General features: G+C 51.8%; 2 protein-coding genes across 2 annotated transcripts; one reads left to right on the top strand and one right to left on the bottom strand.

Annotated features, from left to right (window-relative positions):
• Positions 1–1,877: 1,877 nt before the first annotated feature.
• GLOD4 (glyoxalase domain containing 4) lies at positions 1,878–11,167 on the bottom strand. The gene is made up of 9 exons (XM_035138919.2): positions 10,947–11,167; positions 10,433–10,482; positions 9,551–9,671; positions 8,382–8,526; positions 7,305–7,441; positions 6,961–7,047; positions 5,360–5,473; positions 2,201–2,287; positions 1,878–2,095 (listed from the first exon to the last, which is right to left on the bottom strand). The coding sequence occupies exons 1-9, from the start codon at positions 11,034–11,036 to the stop codon at positions 2,030–2,032; spliced, it is 897 nt and encodes a 298-aa protein (XP_034994810.2). The 5' UTR covers positions 11,037–11,167; the 3' UTR covers positions 1,878–2,029.
• A 318-nt stretch (positions 11,168–11,485) lies between these two features.
• On the top strand, positions 11,486–17,713 carry MRM3 (mitochondrial rRNA methyltransferase 3). Its single transcript, XM_035139960.2, has 4 exons — positions 11,486–11,901; positions 13,353–13,597; positions 14,436–14,603; positions 16,064–17,713. The coding sequence occupies exons 1-4, from the start codon at positions 11,585–11,587 to the stop codon at positions 16,594–16,596; spliced, it is 1,263 nt and encodes a 420-aa protein (XP_034995851.2). The 5' UTR covers positions 11,486–11,584; the 3' UTR covers positions 16,597–17,713.
• The last annotated feature ends 113 nt before the right edge of the window (positions 17,714–17,826 follow it).

The following is a 17,826-nucleotide window of genomic DNA, read 5'->3' as shown; positions in this document are numbered from 1 at the left end:
TAGGTGGGCAGGAGCTGGGACCGAACAACGGGAGCTCACCCCATTGCAGGGATTCGAACCGCCGACCTTCTGATCAGCAAGCCCTAGACTCTGTGGTTTAACCCACAGCGCCACCTGGGTCCCCATGATATTATTAGAACCCACCTTATTGCTGTGATTTTTAAGTCATCTTAAACTGTCTTTAATACTGAGTTTTAATTACTGGAACCCTGGGCCATTAGAGTGAAGGGCAGGTTTATTATTATTATTATTATTATTATTATTATTATTATTATTATTATTCCATAGAATGTATATCCCGCTTGGTTGTAGAAATACAGTACTCAAAGCAGTTTACAAAAAGAATAATAAGATTATAAGTAAAAAAATTTAAAACATTCCAAACATTTAGCAACAAACTGCAAAAAACACCACCATTCCGAATATCTGGTTAGGCTTGTCTAAACAAAAACGTTTTTAGCAAGTGCGGGAAAGAGTACGGTGAAAACGCCCGCCTCATATCAATAGGCAGGGAGTTCCAAAGTGTAGCTGCTGCCACACCAAAAGCTTGAGTTCTTACAAACGGCCGTTATGTGGCCAGTTCTGCAGATCCAAACAGCCGAGAGGGCATATATGGGGTAAGGTGATGTTCGCCTTAATACTAATTAATAATAATAATAATAGGCAGCAGATTTAAGAAGTGCTCCTTTTCCTGCCCTCTGTTTGGAACACCAGGGACAGCCCTTTCAAGCATGACTCGCGCCTGATCTCGAGAAGGGCCCTGTGTACAGGTCAGAAGGAAGGGGCGCTCATGACGACATGTCACAGGCTGAGCTTGAGAAAACCACTCCCCTGGTCTCGCAAGTGAAAGGGTCCGTCTCCATCATGGATTTGGTGGTGCACAAGAGCGCTGCCCCCTGCCTGGCCAACCACGACCTAAAATCCGAAGCAAAATGGGAGGCAGGGAGAGACCACCGAGACCTTTTGGAGGAGGAAGCCACCGGGAAGGTCCACATCACCAGGGTGGAGGAGCTGGAGAAAAAGAACAGCAGATGACTGCGGAGAGGACCACCTTCCGCCCTGACGATCTCTGGCGGTTAAGGCAATAAAGGGTCCCTTGATAAGCTCTCCGGTGTCACCTTGCAGTATTTTGTAGCTGCCTCTCTCTTGTTTCAAATTGGGAGCAGTGTGTTGGGCTTCGTTTTGTGGTACAGCCCTGCTAGGGTTGGAGGACTGTACCGCCGTGGGGTTGGCGGCGCCAAATGCCTTGCCTGAAAAGGAGCACCAAACCTGCTCCTTGAACCTTTTCCTGATGTGCTTAAGCAGCTTAGGGAGCAGCCTTATGTAGGTCAGATGCTTTCTCCATCAAGACCACTACTGCCTGCTCTGACTGGCAGCTGCCACCCATGTTTCAGGCAGCTCTTTCCTCATCGCCTCCCGCTATCTAATCCTTTTAACCTGGAGATGCTGAGGATCAAATTGTGGGGGCTTCTGCATGCAAAGCAGGGGCTCTGCCATTTGTTTGCCGGCAACGGCCTGCTAGAATTTCTAGGTGCAGAGGATTTAGTAAGAGTGCGGCACTTAAAAACACACACACACACATTTTGCAAGATGGAGTGGTACCGTCCCGACTATTTGGGGGAAGGGGGGGGCCTGTCCTTTTAGACGGCAGGAATGTACAGTAGGATAAGCTATTTATATTTATTTATTTATAAAGTTCGGACAGAAAAGTTCTCAAAGGGGTGTGTGCATTTGAAACAATGGACAGGACAATGACATGCAGCGGCATTTTGGTTTGGTGAATCATCACACCTTTGCAGGCTGCATCCGTCGCAGCCAAGAGGTCTCCCCGCTCCATGCACACACAAGAAAGGAACAGATTCAAGAGGGGAGGGAAGGAAACTGCAATTAATTTAATTAAAAGAGAAGGAGTTCCAAGCAATAGCAGCAATACTCCTCCACGTGCGGAGAAAGTATATGGCCAATGGCCTCCTTTCCTAGGTCCCCACAAAAGACACTGCCAACCAGATGATTCCCCCCCCCCCCCATGCTAAGCGGAAGGCTTTGGGGTGTTACGTTTGGCAAACCATTCATGGCTCTTGTCGGCCGCCATCGCCTGCAGGAGAGAAGAGAAAAGCCGTGAGCCACATCGTAACAGAGAGAAGCCGAGCCCTTGAATTGCCTTTTAATTCAGAATAAACGTTGAAAGCAGGAGCCTCACCTCATCTAAGAGTTTCCCACCGTTTGGGTCCACCTTGGAAAGCTCTCTGAAGGCCTCATCCCCGACAAAGCAGATTTCGTGGCCGTCCTAAAGCAGGTTGAAGAGGAGGAACAGCAAGGGGGTCACCCAAAGGGAAGCGACATTTGTCACGGGGCTCGCGGTCACAACTCAAGGGAGCTGGCAATTATTTTGGGGATATACTGTCAGTTTGCATTTCTTAGTACAGAAGGTATTGATCTGATGCGTAGAGATCTTTCCTGTTCTGCTTAGCTCAAGAGTGTTCTGGAAGCTTTCTTTCTACGTGAAAGAAACAGGCAGAAGGTTTCTAGTCTTTGGGTCATTCCTTCTGGCAGGGGGCGGGGAGCAAGGGGCGGGGCCAAGGGGCGGGGCCACATCGGAGCAGCCCGAAATCGGGCTGCTCCGACTCCCTCCTCCCCCTCCGCGATCGGAAGGGACGAGGGGGAGCCAGGATCAGCCCGAAATCGGGCTGCTCCGACTCCCGACTCCCCCTCCGCGATCGGAAGGGACGAGGGGGAGCCAGGATCAGCCCGAAATCGGGCTGCTCCGACTCCCGACTCCCCCTCCGCGATCGGAAGGGACGAGGGGGAGCCAGGATCAGCCCGAAATCGGGCTGCTCCGACTCCCTCCTCCCCCTCCGCGATCGGAAGGGACGAGGGGGAGCCAGGATCAGCCCGAAATCGGGCTGCTCCGACTCCCTCCTCCCCCTCCACGATCGGAAGGGACGAGGGGGAGCCAGGATCAGCCCGAAATCGGGCTGCTCCGACTCCCTCCTCCCCCTCCGCGATCGGAAGGGACGAGGGGGAGCCAGGATCAGCCCGAAATCGGGCTGCTCCGACTCCCTCCTCCCCCTCCGCGATCGGAAGGGACGAGGGGGAGCCAGGATCAGCCCGAAATCGGGCTGCTCCGACTCCCGACTCCCCCTCCGCGATCGGAAGGGACGAGGGGGAGCCAGGATCAGCCCGAAATCGGGCTGCTCCGACTCCCGACTCCCCCTCCGCGATAGGAAGGGACGAGGGGGAGCCAGGATCAGCCCGAAATCGGGCTGCTCCGACTCCCGACTCCCCCTCCGCGATAGGAAGGGACGAGGGGGAGCCAGGATCAGCCCGAAATCGGGCTGCTCCGACTCCCTCCTCCCCCTCCGCGATCGGAAGGGACGAGGGGGAGCCAGGATCAGCCCGAAATCGGGCTGCTCCGACTCCCGACTCCCCCTCCGCGATCGGAAGGGACGAGGGGGAGCCAGGATCAGCCCGAAATCGGGCTGCTCCGACTCCCGACTCCCCCTCCGCGATCGGAAGGGACGAGGGGGAGCCAGGATCAGCCCGAAATCGGGCTGCTCCGACTCCCGACTCCCCCTCCGCGATCGGAAGGGACGAGGGGGAGCCAGGATCAGCCCGAAATCGGGCTGCTCCGACTCCCTCCTCCCCCTCCGCGATCGGAAGGGACGAGGGGGAGCCAGGATCAGCCCGAAATCGGGCTGCTCCGACTCCCTCCTCCCCCTCCGCGATCGGAAGGGACGAGGGGGAGCCAGGATCAGCCCGAAATCGGGCTGCTCCGACTCCCTCCTCCCCCTCCACGATCGGAAGGGACGAGGGGGAGCCAGGATCAGCCCGAAATCGGGCTGCTCCGACTCCCTCCTCCCCCTCCGCGATCGGAAGGGACGAGGGGGAGCCAGGATCAGCCCGAAATCGGGCTGCTCCGACTCCCGACTCCCCCTCCGCGATAGGAAGGGACGAGGGGGAGCCAGGATCAGCCCGAAATCGGGCTGCTCCGACTCCCTCCTCCCCCTCCGCGATCGGAAGGGACGAGGGGGAGCCAGGATCAGCCCGAAATCGGGCTGCTCCGATCCCCTCCTCCCCCTCTGCAATCCCTGGGGCAGGTGGAGGGAAAGCCCCAGAGCCGCGCAAAGCGGTTGCCTGGCTTTCCCTCCGCCCGCCCCACAGCCAGCCGGCTAGAAGGGACGTCTCCCTTCTCCCTTGCTGGCTGTGGGGCGGAGCGAGGGAAAGCCAGCCAAACGCTTTGCGCAGCTCTGGTGCTTTCCCGCCGCCCGCCCCACAGCCAGCCAGGGAGAAGGGAGACGGCACCGGGTGGGCAGTGGGGCAGGCTGGCCAGTGGCCCTGCTTCTAGGGGGGGCAATTGCCCCCTCCTCCCCCCCCCCGCCTACGCCCATGCCTTCTGGGAAGCTGCTTTAAACTGGTTCCTTATCCTTTCTGTCAAGGTCAGGCCAGGAGGAGCCTGGGTTTCACATTTGTCTTTTCTCTCTTTGTTCTGGGTGTGGTGTTCTGTTCTGTATGCTATAGTGTCAAGGTTTAGTCCAGGGGTTCCCAAACTAAGGCCCGGGGGCCGGATGCGGCCCAATTGCCTTCTAAATCTGGCCCGCGGATGGTCCTGGAATCAGCATGTTTTTACATGAGTAGAATGTGTCCTTTTATTTAAAATGCATCTCTGGGTTATTTGTGGGGCATAGGAATTCGTTCATATTTCCCCCCAAAATATAGTCTGGCCCCCCACAAGGTCTGAGGGACAGTGGACCGGCCCCTTGCTGAAAAAGTTTGCTGACCCCTGGTTTAGTCTTATTATAAGTTATTGTTAAGTTTAAGACAAGACTGCTGTAACTGGATTTCTTGGGGACAGTGCCAATCCTGAATGTATTGGATTTGTGACCATTATGCTCATTTGCCTTCGGTAGCAGTACAGCTCTGCTGGATGAAATTGCCTCTGGTTTATTTTTTGGGAACTGCGATGTGTTAAAATTCTCCCTCCACATGCACTACATATACAGGAACCCATAGAGATGTTGCTAGCAAGGCTGGTAGGAGTTAAGAGTCCTATATTTGGAGCTGTGTCAATTGTTGCTCCAAGAAGAGGCATTCCCCTCTCTCAGGAAGGACTCCCTCTGCTAAACAGAGGCATTCCTTCATCTCTCGCACACAAGTAGGGAATGCTGCTTCTTGGGATCCGGGGCAGGGGACCCTGTGGCCCTCCAGATGCTGATGGACTACAACTCCCATCACCCCTGACCACTGGCCCTGCTGCAGCCGGGGCCTGAAGGGAGTTGAGAGTCCAAAGACACCTGGCCACAGAGCCCTCATTCCTGACCTAACACTGGAGGCACGAAAGCTGTTTTGAGGCTGCACTCACAGGATCCGCCAGGATGACCACCTGAACCGTCGCTTTCCCAGGCGTGTCCAGGCTCACAAGGGGGGTCAAGATCTTCTGGCCTTCCTTCTTCATCAAGGCTTCGATGCCAGGCAACTTGGGAGGAAAAATGAAACGGGGCAGGGGAAATCATCAGTGTGCGAATGCGTCCGTTTTGAACGAGGGAAGGGAACAGAAGAGGGAGCTCATTTCTCGTTTCACAAAATCTTTGAGCGCCTTTAATGAATGAAATCTAAAACTCGGGTGCCAAATAGGCCACGAAGCTCCTTGGGCGACCTTGGGACAGTCCCTGTCTCTCAGCCTAACCTACCTGGCAAGGTTGTTGTGGGGATAAAATGGGGAGAAGTATGGATGCATCCACCTTGTGCTTCTTACGAGGAAAGTTGGGATCCCAATGTCATCAAATAAATAAACAAGCCAAACCAATCCATTTACAGCTTTTGTAAAAACAACAACAACAACCAACTAATCCATTTACAGTAGTCCAAGAACTAGTTGAATTAAGACTGTAAGAAGAGGGCGCAGTGGGACCCTCCAGCCCAGCATCCTGTTCTTAGTTTGGCCTCCCAGAGGCCCCAGTGGGGATTCTGCAAGTGGGGCCTGAGCACAAGAGCAACTCTCCCCTCCTGTGGGGAGCATTGCTTCAGAAGCATTGCTGCCTCCAGCCGTGGAGGGCAGAGCACAGCCATTGTGGCTAGTAAACATTGGCAGCGCTTTCCTGTCTGTCAGGGGAAGAGAATACAGGGATCCTCCTCCCCTCATCAAGAGCAGCTCCTCCAATAGCAGCAATGCCAGTGAGGAGGGGGAGGAGTCCAGTGAGGAAGGGGGAAGAGGGATGCAGGGCTCCGGCAACACAAAAGAGCCCCTGCTACACAGGAGGAAGAGAGAGGGGGGGAAAGGGGGGAGAAGGAAAACATGGAGCGTAGACCCTTCCCCCCCCCCCCGTTCCGGAATTACGCAGGAGAAGGAGGGGAAGAAGGTTTGCCGTCCCGAGACTCTTATGCTGGAAGAAGTCGAGGGGCGGTCCATTGCCGGATTCTGCATCGGACTGAGCAGACATGTTCTACACACCAGTTTCACTGTAAATAGACTGCACTAAATAAAACTGTCTAAAGACAAGAATGCGGAGTGTCGTTACTCTAGAGTAGTCGCAACAACCCCCTGACACTGTCCAATCCTCTTTTGAAGCCATACCTGCCACTGCAAGAGTGAGCTCCGTAGCTTAACTATGTGCTGCGTGAAGAAGGACTTTAATGAACAGATTGGTAGCTACTTTGTGTTATTCAACATTTCTATTTATGAACAGGTGTTGCATGCTTTTGATATATCCCCACTAGGCATTTATTTCAAGGTAAAGTTGCCTTTGTCTTGTTGGGAACATTAGGAACCTGAGACAAAGTCCAGGCTACTGGGTCTACCTCAGTATTCTCTACTCTGGCTGGCAGTGGCTCTGCAAGATTTCGTGCAGGAGTCTCTCCCAGCCCGACCTGGAGATGCCGCCAGGAACCGAACCCGGGACCTTTCATCTCCCACTTGAGCGGCAGCCCCTTTCCTGACAAATCCTGTAAGCAATCCCCACTGACCTCTTCCTTGGGGCAGGAGAAGGCGATCCTCCCAAAGGCTGACCCGTGGTCCACGGCTTGGCCGATGCCCTGCAACTCCAGCTTACACTGGAAGGGGAAAATAAAAGGAAAGGAAATCAGGCCACCGGGTCTGCAGCGAAGACTGATGCCTCAGCAGCAGCAACAGCAGAAGAAGTGGGGCTTGCGAAGAGAGCGGAGATATCCATGCCATCCAGTTAAAGCACATGACTTCCCCAACGGAATCCTGGGAACTGTATAGTTTGTTAACTGCAGAAGTCGGAATAGCGGCCCCCGTCTCTGCCACACATACCTGGAAGATGCCCTGAGGTTCCCTTCAGCCTCACCTGGTTATCTCCATAGCCGAGCAGAGCCTTCTGCTTGTCTTTGTCCTCCTCGTATAGCTTCATGCCCAGGAACTTGGACCAGTAGACCAGAGATTTCTGCAGGCTGGACACGGCCAAAGTAACCTTCAGCACAGGATCTGGAAGAACGGAAGAGCTTTAGGGATGGATGGGCTTTAGGTACAGGATTGAGGATTCCAATAAATTTGGGGCTGGTGGCTGGTAGTTCCTCTCCCCAACTCTATTGTTATGCTTTATAAAAACTGGTTATATACAGGCAACACCTCTCCCTCCCCCATTTACGCAGGGGTTATGTTCGCACGCATCAGTGAAACTGCATATATTTGAAACACCTTTTAAAAAGTCTGCAAACACCCTATTCCGACCCAGTTCCACCCCCACCCAGCTGAGTTCTGCTCCTTTTTTGTGACCTTTTTAGGTCACTTTCCGGGGGGTTAGCACAATGAGCGTAGAAGACATTAGAAGACACCTGAAGGCAGCCCTGTTTAGGGAGGCTTTTAATGTTTAATACAGGCGTCCCCAAACTTCGGCCCTCCAGATGTTTTGGACTACAATTCCCATCATCCCTGACCACTGGTCCTCTTAGCTGGGGATCATGGGAGTTGTAGGCCAAAACATCTGGAGGGCCGCAGTTTGGGGATGCCTGGTTTAATAGATTACCGTATTTTATTTTTCTGTTGGAAGCTGCCCAGAGTGGCTGGGGAAACCCAGCCAGATGGGTGGGGTATAAATAATAAATTATTATTATTATTATGCAGAGTCGCACACATATTGAACACGCGTCAATAGGGGGTTGCCTGTAACGCTGATTCATTATTTTAAAAAAATCTGAGCAGTTTGCAGCAATTGCGCATAAAAACAATATGATGAAAGCCATATCAAAAAATTAAAATCAGAAATCAGTTAGCAATTGTGGAAAGGGGTATTCTTTACTGCCTGCATAAGCTTGAAGGAAAATAATTTTTTTCCCAGAAGGCTGAATCTCCACGGGCAGATGAATCGACTGTCACCCTAACTACAGAGTATCATATGCAAATGGGGGCCCTGCAGGCTCTTTACCTTCCTTTGCTGACGTTTTGTCTTCCAGGCAGAACTTGTATCCTCCTGGGGCTTCCGTTTCGTAGACGCCTGCTGAGAGCTCTTTGAGCGGCCACTGCAGCCTTTTGGCATTGCTCACAGCCTGGCTGGACACAATAGTCATCCCCTGGCATGGCAAGAAGAAGAGAAAAAAATAATCCCAGAATCACAGCCCTGGATGACCCGGGGCCAATTGCTCTTTCTCAGCCTAACCTGCCTCACAGGGTTGTGTTTGGAATAAAATGGCAAGAGGAGGGGGAAAGCATGCTCACCACCTTGAGCTCCTTGGAGTAAATCCGGGATATAAATGTAGTAGTAGCATTGGAGTAGTAGCAGTATAAAAAATAGCACCCGTCTGCCACATTTGACCCCTGATCTCAACCTGCCCAAACAGTTGGATAGGCTTCAGAGGTCTCGCTTTCTGACTGGCCTCCATTGACAAGACCATTTTTATTTACCTCCCCCTCCCCAAATCACAAAATCTATACACTGCTTGATTGTAAAAGAAAACCCCTCAAAGCTCTTTTACAATAAAGATAAAGTCATCAATAAGAAAAAATGACAATTAATTTAAGACTTTCAAAAAGTTAAAATAAAAATTGACTAAGAACAGATTAAAACCGTCCTGGAATATTTTGATGGAGTGCATTGAGCAAGATCTTGCTGAACTACAGCTCCCATCCTCTGTGCCCATTGGCCATGCTTGCTGGTGCTGATGGGACGTGTAGTTTAGCAGCATCAGGAGGGCCAAAGGTTTCCTAACACCTGCAGTACACCTAACCCTACCACAATTGAAGAAGACTCAGAACCATAGCTGCCAAGTTTTCCCTTTTCTCACGAGGAAGCCTATTCAGCATAAGGGAAAATCCCTTAAAAAAGGGATAACTTGGCAGCTATGCTCAGAACACACAGTCCACAAAAGCTTACTGATCTAGTCCCTTTGCTATGCAAACGCCAAAGGCCCCCAACAGCAACTGCAGAGCTTTTTACCTTTTCTATAATGAGAAATGTAGCCCACCGCACTCCCAGGGCCTACTCAGTGCTTTGTTCATTTCACCTGTTCTTTTGAGCAGAAACTAAGCCTTGGCGATCCCAGAACCAACATACTTTGCAAACCTTCTCACTTATCAACTGAATGAAGCGGTGCCTACCAGGAAATCGATGCCAAGGCGGTAATCTCCGATTCCATAATTATAGGTTAGCTCCGCGACGAAGTGGTTGTCTTCTGGACCGTAGCCCACCATCGTTTTACTCCACTTGCCGTCATAGGGGCTAGAAACACAGCTGCCTTTTATTTGTATTGCAGTAACACGGGGAGGATCCCTACATCTCCCTCTTCCCTGGGGTTCTTCAGCTCACTCAGATGCCAATGCAATGGCAGAGATTATGCCTCGCATGAGAAGGTCCCAGGTTCAATCTCTGGCATCTCTGGGTAGGGCTCTTGCCTAAAACTCTGGAAAGCCACTGCCAGTCAGAGAGGGCAATAGAGGGCTTGATGGGAAGACATACCAGGTCAGTTTTTTAAGGCAGTTTTTTCTATTCTGATTAGTCTCCCACCTATCTTCCCAGCTTTCTGCTCTTATCAATGGTGCACATCTCCTCTCCACCCAACACTGGACTCATTTGAAGGGCAGCATTCTACCCAGACACTGGCACTATACACAGGTAGAATTGTTGCGAATGTCCCATGATGTCACAGAAGGTCAGCCAATGGGAAGCAAGGGAGCATTTATTTCGCAGGCACAATTGGTAGAAGAAGCTTGCGTTGCCAGGCAGCAGCAAATGCCTCAGAGCTCTCCACCCCTTTGGGGCTACCGCCTCCGAACACTCAAGAGCAGGCGTAGGCAAACTCGGCCCTCCAGATGTTTTGGGACTACAACTCCCATCATCCCTGACCACTGGTCCTGTTAGCTAGGGATGATGGGAGTTGTAGTCCCAAAACATCTGGAGGGCCGAGTTTGCCTATGCCTGCTCTTGAGTGTCGAGGGAAACGTCCGCTTTGATGAGAAACAACCAAAATGAAGACAATGTACCCGTTACAAGTGGCCTTGCAGCCTTCTTCAAATTCCTCATGCCTTAGAACCTGTTTGTTATAAAAAAAAAAAAGTTAACATTCAGGCATATACAAGTATATTGCGTTTTAACACTATTATTCCAAAGTGATCTTAAGCGCAACATGTGAATATTTGCATATAGATATATGGAGACACACACAGAATGTTTTCTGAAATGTGTTACTTATAAAAAATGAATGCATTCCTGATTTCCTGAAAAACCAAGTGCGCCGCTCTGCGGCCTAATCAGGAGCGACAAACGAAACGTTCAGGAAAGCAAACGCCGCCTCTGTAGGAAGATTGGGCCAAAGAGGCCGCCGTAATTAACTAGCCGCTCTAGGGGACGACGCTCAAAAACCAAACAAACTCGTTCCCGCGTTGCTTGGGACCCTGAGGCACCCGTAGCCGTGACGTCATCCCTGCCTAAAAAAGCCCTCCCCCCAAACAGCCAAGGCCGCTTCCCAACCGCCCACCATCTCGCGCCCCTACTTACGCGCATGCCCAGTACATCCCGGTAGAAGTGCACGGTCTCGGATCGGTCGCCCACTTTGAACACGAAATGCAGCGCCCGCCGAGCCTTCATCTTCAGGGTCGTCTTTCTTCCCAAACTCCGCCCACACAGAAGTGATTCGCGAGCAAGCGCGGTCGCCTGATTCAGGGGGTGCGGTTCGTTTTGTATTTATCCTCTCCCCTTTCTGGCGCGTATGAATGACGTCACGCAGCCTAAACCTGAGGCAACTTTTAAAATATAGACATATTCATATTTGAGGCGACAGCGCTCTTGAAACAGATAAAACTTATTTTTGAAAGCTTCTGTAATTCATGATTTTCCACGAACGTTGAGTGGTGTCTCTATAGCTTTATATATCTATGGTGAACACCATATCGGGTTCGTCTTAAAAGTGTGAGATGAAATCGCAACGATGAATCTACTATGCCATATCTCTACAAGGGACTCGCAGCCAATGGCCGTTTCCGAACGTAGCCCGGAAGTTGCGGCAAAACGTTTTGACGCCCCTCTTCCATCTCTATGGCTTTTTAAGGCCGGTATTTAGGTTGCCATTAGTAACGGAGATCTCGCGATAGTTTGAGAAGCGGAAATCCCGATCGACGCCCGCGCCAGTAACCAATATGGCGGCCTTCGTGAGGAGAGCGCGAGCCCCCTTCTTGCTGCTCAGGCCGGCCCTGGGCAGCGCGGCCGGACGGCGAGGGGTCCGCGCGCTGAAGAGGAGCCCCGTCCGCGTGCTGCCCTCCGTCGCGCAGGCGCGGGAGGAGCAGCGACGGGTCGTCCCCGGCCCTCCTCAGCACAAGGCCGGACCTTCGAAGAAGCCTCGAGACCAGGCCGGCTCGGAGAGCAAGGCCCCAAAGGCAGCGGCCGAGAAGGTGCCGGAACGCAAAGAAGCGGAACTATGCTTCCAGAAGGCGCAGTCCGGAGACAAGAGACTTAGGCAAGGCCGCGCGCGCGCGCAAGGCATTCTGGGGGTTGTTGGGCTCGGTCGGAGTCCGGGAAACGACGAACGGGGAAAGGGACTACAACTCCCAAGAACCACCAGGGCAAGCGAGAAAGGTCGCGCGCAAGGGCCTCTGGGAGTTGCAGTTCTGGGTGGATGGGAGACAGAAGGATGGAAATGTTTGTTTGTTGTATTTAAAGTCCACCCTTCCTCCAAGGAGCAGGGTTCGTTCCCCATGACTGTTTCACGGCTGAGAGGATTTGAACTCTGGTCTGCCAGTGCCTAATCCAGGCCATAGCTGTCAACTTTTGGATTTGAAAATAAGGGATTTTCACCTGTCCCGGGGACAGTCTGGTATATCTAACAATCCAGGATAGCAGCAGGAAACAGCACTGGAATAAGGGAATTTCCAGCAAAAAAAGGGAAGGCTGACAGCTTGGAATAAGAGAGTTTCCCACAAAAAGGGAGGGTTGACAGCTATGATCCAGGCACCCCCAAAACTGCAGCCCTCCAGATGTTTTGGCCTACAACTCCCATGATCCCTAGCTAACAGGACCAGTGGTCAGGGATGATGGGAACTATAGTCCAAAACATCTGGGGGGCCAAAGTTTGGGGGGTGCCTGTGGCCTAATCCAACAGTCCAGCCGCTGCACCACCCTGGTTTACTATAATAATATAAAAAATTAATAAGAAGCTATTTTAAACTAGCTGAAAAAACAAAAGTGCCAACTGTATATTAAAAGATAAGGCAGTCTTCTCTGTCTGCTGATTCGCAGTCTTGAGTATTTGCAGCATGAAAGGAAAAACAGAAGGGAAGGGTAGAGGAAAGCAAACGAGCTGGGTTATTCTCCCCCTTGCAAGGATGCTTTCTGGGAAGCAAGGCAGTGCAACTTCCCAATGTCCCTAAGTCCACGTGGCTTTCATTTAGTCAGTCTTCCATGTGGCTCTGAAAGCAGGGCAAGGTTTGCTTCCCTCCTTCACCATAGATACACATTCTCCCTAGGTTTTATTGGCAGAAAAAGGCTGCAGAAGGATGTGATGGAGATTGGATGGGTTGATATCGAAAGCTGCCTTATAGCAAGTCAGAGCAACCCGCCCATCTAGCTCAGAATTGCAGTGGGTTTCCATTATTTCAGGAAAGCAACACTCTCAGGAGATGCCAGGGATTGAACCTGGGGCTTTGTGAATGGGACGCTGAGGCTGTACCATGGAACTAAAACCATTCTCCTGTTATGGGGGGGGATTGTTATAAATGGAAACAGTTGTGCACATTTTGGATTTGTTCCTTTTGGAAGAACCACCTCTGATTGAGCTGGCTGGTGTGCTCTCTATCGCCTTTGGTGGGTGTCCTCCTTTGGGGCTACAGATAACATTTGTCAACCAGCATGGGGGAGAGGGGAGAAAGAGGAGGAAAAGCTTGTGGGCTTGATGGATCTGTTTCTCTGCAGCAAAGCGGTGACGCTTGCCAAGTCTAGGTCGTTTCGCGAGAAACACGGGAAGATCCTGCTGGAGGGCAGGCGACTAATAACTGACGCGCTGGCAGCTGGTGCCGTTCCCCAGACGCTCTTCTTCAGCACCATAGAGCAACTGAAGGAGCTGCCGGTGGACAAGCTGAAAGGCGCCAGCCTCGTCAAGGTGAAGTTTGAAGACCTCAAGACCTGGTCTGATGTCATCACATCTCAGGGTGTGATTGGTAAGTTCATCAGGGACGCAGGGAGGCTGCCTTATACACGGGCAGGCCATTGGTCCCTCTGAGCTCAGTAATGTCCACACTGACTGGCAGAAGCTCTGCAGAGTCTCAGACAAGAGGATATTCCCAGCCCAACCTGGAAGTGGTGGAAATTGAGCCTGGGCGAGGCTGATACGTTGTCTCCGAGTCACAGCTCTTTTCTTGAAATTAAAACAAGATTCTAGTCCTTATAAGGGGCTGGTTTAAAGAGGAACATGGGAAGCTGCCTTATACTGAGTCAGACCGTATTGACCCATCTAGCTCAGTAGTGTCTGCACTGACTGGAAGTGGCACTCCAGAATTCCAGGCACTCATGGTGTATGTGAAGCAGGGCCAGTAGGGGGTGTGGCCTGGGGATAGGCTTTGGGAGAGTCTCGAGGGGCCCATTTGAGGCTATGGGTCTGAGGAGCCTCCACCCTTGTTCTAAAGCAGGGGTGGCCGACTCCCAAGTGACTGCGATCTACTCACAGAGTTAAAAACTGGCAGTCATCTACCCCCCTTTTTTTGGAGGGGGGGTTCAGGTCAAAGTTGTTGAGCTTTTCTTCAGGAACGAAAATCCTGCTTTTTGGGTTTCAGGTGAAAGAGTTATTGAGCTCTTTTTTTTAGGGAGAGGAAAGCCCCATTTTGGGTAGGTGCAGGGAGAAAATGTTGAGCGTTTTTTTAGCTGAGCCAAAGTTGTGAAGCTTCTATGGTGGGGAGCCAGTGATTTACCACAGACGTCCAGTAATCTACCGGTAGATCACGATCTACCTGTTGGACATGCCTGTTCTAAAGGAATCCTCCCCGCCTCCATTTCCCCCAGGAATCTTCTCCAGACCAGACCATGCAAACACGGTATACCCGGAAGTCCAGCAAGAACATGGGCTGCCCCTCTCTCTCATCTGTGACAACATCCGTGACCCAGGGAACATGGGCACCCTCCTGAGATCAGCAGCTGGAGCAGGCTGCAGCAGGGTGCTGCTTCTTAAAGGTGGGGAGCGTCACTCTATGGATGTATCAGAGCTGGGTTCCAATTCCGCTTCTGCTCCTTGGGGCAGGACCTGTTGCCGTCTTCCCAGAGGCAGCTGGTTGGTCCCACAAAAGGCAGCGACTGTCACCAACCTAGTGGACAGCTTTAAGAGAGGGCGAGGCAGAAACTGCAGCATGCCTTTGAATAATAGTTGCTGGGAATTGCAGATGGGGAGAGCGCTCAGAAATGTCCCCTGCTCTCAGGCTTGCCATCTAAGAAGACTTGGCACAAAAGGAAAGGGGAGGGGGCTGGGAGGGAGAAAGGTGGGGAGCTAAAAAAAGCAGATCCAGAGAACCCGAAACCCCCCACCATTCTCTTTGCATTCTGTGGCCTGATGGGAATTAATTGTCCCAAACTTGAAGGCATCAGGCTCAGAAAGGTTTATATAGAATAGAACCTGATGGGTTTGGGGGCGGTTTGGCTCCAAGGAGGTAAGACTGATGGGTAACTGAGTTTTCTTAATCAACATGCCTGTTGCCGTTAACCCTTTAACAAAGCAGGTTTTGTTATGACGCATTTCCAAACCTATGGCTGTAAAGATATGCAGGGCATCTCCAAAGCTGACCTGACTCAGGGACTTGATAAGGTTTCAGATATGCAAAAGGGGCAGGCTTTGCTTCTGGAAAGCTTCCTCCTTTAATCTTTTAAAGAAATCCGTGGAATTGGGATTGTGACCACTTTCATAAAATGAGAATCCCCACCCACCCACTCCCCAAAGGAAGTTTACTTTTCTATTCATATTTTTGAAGCATTTGTTACAATTAAAAAACAACAACACATGCCTTTGGGCTTTGCAATCTAAAAGTCACAACATAAAAGGAAGAAGGGATGGGGAGGGTAGAGGGAGGAAGTAAATCCAGGCCCTGGTTCTTAAAATTTCAGAGTTCTTTTAGGACCAACTGAACCTGAGTCAGTCTCTTAGGAAACTCTAGTGGTCCAGTTTCTCTCCTCTCCCTCGCTGGCAGCTGCTGAGTGGCATCTGAAGAGGCTCCTTGAATGAGGAGTGCTTAGGTGGGCTGTGCCTTTTTCATCTGCCAGCAGGGCTGCTAGCCATCCATGGCTGCTGCTATTGCTAGCAAGGCTTGGCTCCACTGTCAAAGGCAGTAAGGCATTCCTGGAGGGCCACAGGGAGAATGCTCTGGCGCTTGAATCCTGAGTTACATTTTTGTGTGTGTATTGGATCAGATTGTTATAAGGTATGCAATCTTTGCTGTTTCTTCAGCTTGTAAACCACCTTGCGTATAGCAATATAGAAAGGAAGTATACAAATAAAAAAAAATCAAAAGTGAAATGAAATGCTAACACAGGCAACAGACCTGTCATTAGCTGGCGGCTTAAAATATTTGTAGGTCAGCAGTGTGCCATTCTCCGCAAGACTGCTCCAGACTCTTCTAACATTTCTCCTTCTCCCCGCACTCCAGGCTGCGTCGACGCCTGGGAGCCCAAAGTCCTCCGGGCAGGGATGGGAGCCCACTTCCACCTGGCCATCCTTTCCGACCTGGAGTGGGGGGTCCTGCCAAGCTACCTCCTCCCCGACAGCTGTGTGCACGTGGCCGACTGCTCCCAGGCACAGGCCACACCAGCAGTGGCAGAGAATGCCAAGAGCCATGGCTGGGTCTCCCGGCCCTACAACCTGAAGGCAAAAGCGGCTGTGCAGGACTGGGACCCTGATTTGGACGGCAGCGGAGATGAGGGGCAAGAACCGGGCCAGCTGGAAGTCCAGCCTTACTCCGAGCCCTGGATGGAGGGTCCCGCGACGGCGGTGGTGATCGGTGGGGAGACCCACGGCGTGAGCATGGAAGCCAGGCAGCTGGCCCAGAGCACCGGGGGGAAGCGGCTAGTCATCCCGGTGGCCCCTGGCGTGGACAGCTTGAACTGTGCCATGGCGGCCAGCATCCTCCTCTTCGAGGGAAAGAGGCAGATGAACCTGTCAGAGGCAGGGGGAAACTGTTGAGGAATAGATGCCCGAGTCTTGCCCTTTTGGTTTTGGCCCCTGCGTCTTGGAGAGTCCCTTCAGGACCACTCCAGCTTCTCTCTGACTCGGTGGCACCACACTCTCGCAGTGCAGCCCTGTTGCCGAAGAGAACTGAAGTGAACAGGAAGGGAGGGGGCATGTGTCTGTTAAGAGACTGTAGTTTACAAAAGGCTGTTTGCCAAGAATGGCTCTCTGGGGGAGGCAAGTGTGATTGCAAGAAAGCTCCACGCAGAAGCGTTCAACCCCATTTTTACACTTTTTCTGCTTCAGTTGGTTGTTTTCCCACATTGCATCACTGTGGGGCTTATGGGGGCATATGTCCGTGGAGTTGCCTGCACATTTGAATTCCTTCCATCCCTGGGTGGGAAACATAGCTGCCAAGTTATCCCTTTTTTAAAGGGATTTTCCCTTATGCTGAATAGGCTTCCTCATGAGAAAAGGGAAAACTTGGCAGCTATGGTGGGGAAACAAACAAACACAAAAAACACAGGTCCCTGCATCTAGAAAACCAGCACTTCAGGGGGAAATGTTCTGATCTTTCATTGAGGTTCTAGCTAACTCCATGCAGAGATACTTCGATTGGGGGGGGGACCTACATTCCAGAATAGGACCCTGGCCCATCGCGCACACCTGGCTGGCTAAAGTGGCACAAGATCTTGTATGCATTTTGAATTCTGAAACTCAGAGCTAACAAAGAAAGCTTTGCCTTGGCCCCAAGGCCCCTCACCCTGTGAAGCTGGCACAAAATCAATGTAGCCAAGCGCCCCAGGGCTGTGGCATCTGCCAGCATGTACTTTTTAAAAAGCCAGCTTCATCCCCCCCCCCCAATCTTATTTTCCTCCTCCCTTTTCTGGCAGCGAAGGTGCATTGCTGGGTGTGTGACTCAGCCTCTGGCACAGCCTCTAGGGTGACCTCACCGGGTCCTCTTTGATCCCTTGCCAAGGGCACAGTGCGGCTTGCCACCTCTGTCAGGCGACCGCAAGCTGCCACAGGCTCCCATGCTGTAGTCCCTCCTCACACTGCAATGTGTTTGTTCAGGCCTCTTTCCGGTTGGTGTCTCTTTCTTCTGCTGAGGCCTGTAAACTCTTTCTTCTAGCTGAGCCTGTAAACTCCTGTTTGGGGGGGGCGGGCGGGCGGGATCTCCATCTATTTCCTTCCTAGCCCTCCCAGTCTCTTCTTTTGTCCAAATCAGATGCTCAGGTTTCTTAC

This window comes from Zootoca vivipara, chromosome 15 (assembly GCF_963506605.1).
Source record: "Zootoca vivipara chromosome 15, rZooViv1.1, whole genome shotgun sequence".
In the NCBI taxonomy this organism is placed as follows: domain Eukaryota; kingdom Metazoa; phylum Chordata; class Lepidosauria; order Squamata; family Lacertidae; genus Zootoca; species Zootoca vivipara.
This window is presented reverse-complemented; position numbering and strand designations above follow the sequence as displayed.